The 3,600-nt window shown below is 42.9% G+C and overlaps 1 protein-coding gene across 2 annotated transcripts in view; it reads right to left on the bottom strand.

Moving 5' to 3' along the window:
* Positions 1-386: 386 nt before the first annotated feature.
* The window catches only part of ADAMTS12 (ADAM metallopeptidase with thrombospondin type 1 motif 12), a 362,056-nt gene continuing 358,842 nt past the window's right edge, over positions 387-3,600 (bottom strand). For both annotated transcript variants that reach the window (XM_032279004.1, XM_032279007.1), the window contains exon 24: positions 387-2,406. In XM_032279004.1, coding sequence (XP_032134895.1) covers positions 2,228-2,406 — 179 coding nt within the window. In that variant the 3' untranslated portion in view covers positions 387-2,227. The remainder of the gene's footprint in view (positions 2,407-3,600) is intronic.

Genomic DNA, 3,600 nt, shown 5'->3' with positions numbered 1-3,600 from the left:
ATGTAATTATTATCTAGAAATAAATTCTCTGGCTTTAGGTAAACATTTCTACTTTCCTCCTGTTTCTGGTCTATCCTGATTTCATTCCAATCCCACTGTTTTATTTTCCAAAGGAATTCATGAGAGTAATACATATTAATGGCTTGGAAAAAAATAAAAAGCACATAATATAAAGTTTTTTTTTTTTTTTGAGACAGAGTCTTGCTCAGTCGCCAGCCAGGTGCCAGGCTGGAGTGCAATGGCACGATCTCAGCTCACTGCAACCTCTGCCTCCTGGGTTCAAGCAATTCTCCTGCCTCAGCCTCCCGAGTAGCTGGGACTACAGGCACGTGCCACCATGCCCAGCTAATTTTTGTATTTTTAGTAGAGACGGGGTTTCACCATGTTGGCCAGGATGGTCTCAACCTCTTGACCTCATGATCTGCCCGCCTTAGCCTCCCAAAGTGCTAGGATTACAGGCATGAGCCACCGCGCCCGGCCTGTAATATAAAATCTTAAATTCAAGGTACCCAAGCAATAAAACTGACATTGGTCAGCAACATTACATGATTAACAGAAGATGTATATATATAGTTTTACATACACTTACCCATTTGTATGCCTATCTATGTTTATGTTAGCCCCGCCACCACCTAGATATTAGCACCATTTTTAAATAGCACCATTCTGCTGAATGGATAGGTAAAGGGAGACATGGGACACTGTGTTCCATGATGAGTGTTAAATGTATCTGCGCATGAGTCAGAAAATATGCTGCCCATCACATGAAAGCCACATCCTTGCCTTTCTCCCTGTCAAGAATTGGTTCTGAGATCTTCTTCCATTTGAGGCTTATGTCCCTCCACCCACCCACCTACCCTCTTTCTCTGGGTTCAGGTCATGTAAGTCCCTTCCCTTAGAAGTCATTTTGTCTAGAAATGTGCTCTGAATTTGAGGCCAAGCCTACTTTGACTTCTGGTGGGAGGTAAGAACATCCAGAACAAGCATTCTAACTTTCATTTCAGTTTCTTTGGACTCCCTGATTCTCCTGCTCTCCCCATGGTGAAAACTAACTACATTTTGGGTACACTGAGGAGCAGATCCTTTTTATGTTACTTTTTAGAAGTGTTTTTTCTCTAGATTAGAAGTTTGTACTATGTTCCTGTACCTAGTATAATTTACCTGGTTCTTTGAAATATTTCAATATAGGACCTCCATTTTCCAACCTGAGGGGAGGTGAGAACAGGTGGCAGCCTGGAGCTGGTCATAGTGGTCTTTGTATATACACTCCCTGCAGCAAGACGGTGGTGGGACCTGAGCTCGTGCCTCCCATAGGGACTATACAGAAGAGGAAGGCATCCGGGAAGACTCATTTTCCCTTCTGTGAAGGAGTGTGTATTTGCCAGGAAAGTGGGAAGAATAAAGGCCCACAGTTCCTTTTCTATAATAGTAAGAAATTGATTTCTACTCATTTGCTTTTTAAGAGTTTTCACACAAATGATCTTCAAGACAGCAGTGTTTTCTGTGTAAGTGACCTAAATCCCTTAGGCTGTGTTTCCCATGCCTGCTTCCTCTTAGTCTAGTGTCTCAAAGTTGGCCGGAGTCTCTAGGCAGCCCAGACACGGAGCCCTACAGGGATGGAGGAAGAGACTGAGGGATGTAACCAGCACTTCCACTTCCTGCCCCAATTGAACACGGGTGAAGGAAGCAGTCCTCTGCCTGCTTGAATTAAAGGAATGTTCCCAAAGCTCCGCCGTGACATTTTAAATAGCAGCTGCCCCAGGCAGGGAGGAAAAAACAAAACAAAACAAAAACACAAAAAGGTATTCATCAAGCTAAATTAAGAAGGTTATTTGTCTCCTGGGTAAGTGTGGCTCTGTTGCCTGATACTCTTGAGGTAGTTGGGGGAAAAAGATGGTCTCTCTGTTTTTATCTTTAAGGGAGAACAAAAATACAACATTTCACCAATCTGTCTAACCTGGCACCTTTCCCAGGAGCCAATCCCAGGTGCTGCCTGATTCTTCTAGATATTTCGCCTTCCAATCAGGAGCAGCAAGTATGGCAGCCCAGGCCTCCTGTGAAGGACATTTTGTGGCTAGAGGAACACAATGGATTTTGTTTCATTATGACCCAAACCTGAACCTGAAATATGTGAAGAAAAACCTCAATGAAGCAGCTCTGAGGGCTAAAGCATGTCACGGTCAGCAGGCTGCTGCAGTCTATGGTGGAAGGTGGCTTCCTTCTGGGCTTAGTGGGCTTTGGGCTTTTGGAGCAGCCATTGCTTTCTTTGCCTTTGGGTGTGGGTGATGTGTGTCTGGGGACACGAGAAGCAGCACTGCACTCTCACGGTGGGCGCAGAACATTTCTTCATGGCTTTCAGTGTCTGGCAGAAACTGGCTGACAGCTTGTCCTTGGTACAAACTAAATCTGTAGAAGGAGGAGAAAAAGAATAAGAAAAAAGTCCGAAGGTTACCTTTGTAGATATATGAGCACAACTTCTATTAATGTAAGACTTTATATGTCTACCAAGGAGCCATAACAATTTATAACAATAGGTGGTATCTACTAAACATGTATTATATATCAGACACTGTGCAAAGTGTTTATGCTAATCTGAATTATCAGTCACAATTCTTCACTCCCATGTCATTGTGTGATACAGAACACTCCACCTTGCCATGGTTGCCTGGTGGGTGGAGAATCCTTCCCAACTACTTGTCTTTGGGTTCAAATCTGTGACTTGCTTTAGACAATGGGATGCTGGTAGACACGATCTCTGCAGTGACTTGGAATGTGCAGGAGGACAAGCCTTCCCTGATGAACTGCTGTCACCATAAGAAGAATCTGGCTTGTGCAGCCACCAAGGGGGATAACAGACACATGGGGCAGACCTAGACTCAATCTATAGTTAGCAGTTAAGGCCAGGCAAAGCCAAGCTCAATCACCTGAACCTTGGCTGACCTACAGTGCTGAGCAAAAAATACATGACTATGCGTTATATGAAAAAGACACAAGCACATGCATGTTTATAGCAGCACAATTTGCAATTGTGAAGATACGGAATCAACCTGATTGCCCATCAACAAATGAGTGGATACAGAAAATGTGGTATATTTACCAAAGGGAATACTACTCAAAAAAAAAAAAAAAAAAAAAAAAAGAAATGAAATGAAATAATGTCTTTTGCAGCAACTTGGGTGAAGGTGGAGGCCATTATTCCAAGTGAAGTAACTTAGGAATGGAAAACTAAATATATGTTCTCATTTATAAGTGGGAGCTAAGCTACGAGGACTCAAAGCATAAGAATGATATAATGGACTTAGGGGACCCAGGGAGGAAACTTGGGGGTGGTGAGGAATAAAAGACTACATATTGGGTATAGTGTACGGTGCTTGGGTGACAGGTGCACTAAAATCTCAGAAATCACCATTGAAGAACGTGATTTTTGTTATCCCTCACAACCTTTTTGTTACTCCCAAAACTACTCAAACTAAAATAAAGAAAAAAATACATGACTGTAGTTTTAAACCCCTGAGTGTCAGGGTGCTTTGCTGTGCAGTATTGCTATGGCTTCAGTTTTAAACCCCTGAGTGTCGGGGTGCTTTGCTGTGCAGTATTGCT

This window comes from Sapajus apella, unplaced genomic scaffold (genome assembly GCF_009761245.1).
Source record: "Sapajus apella isolate SASKATOON/1434 unplaced genomic scaffold, GSC_monkey_1.0 scaffold11, whole genome shotgun sequence".
In the NCBI taxonomy this organism is placed as follows: Eukaryota; Metazoa; Chordata; class Mammalia; order Primates; family Cebidae; genus Sapajus; species Sapajus apella.
The sequence above is the reverse complement of the archived record's forward strand: the minus strand, read 5'-3'. Positions and strand labels throughout refer to the sequence as shown.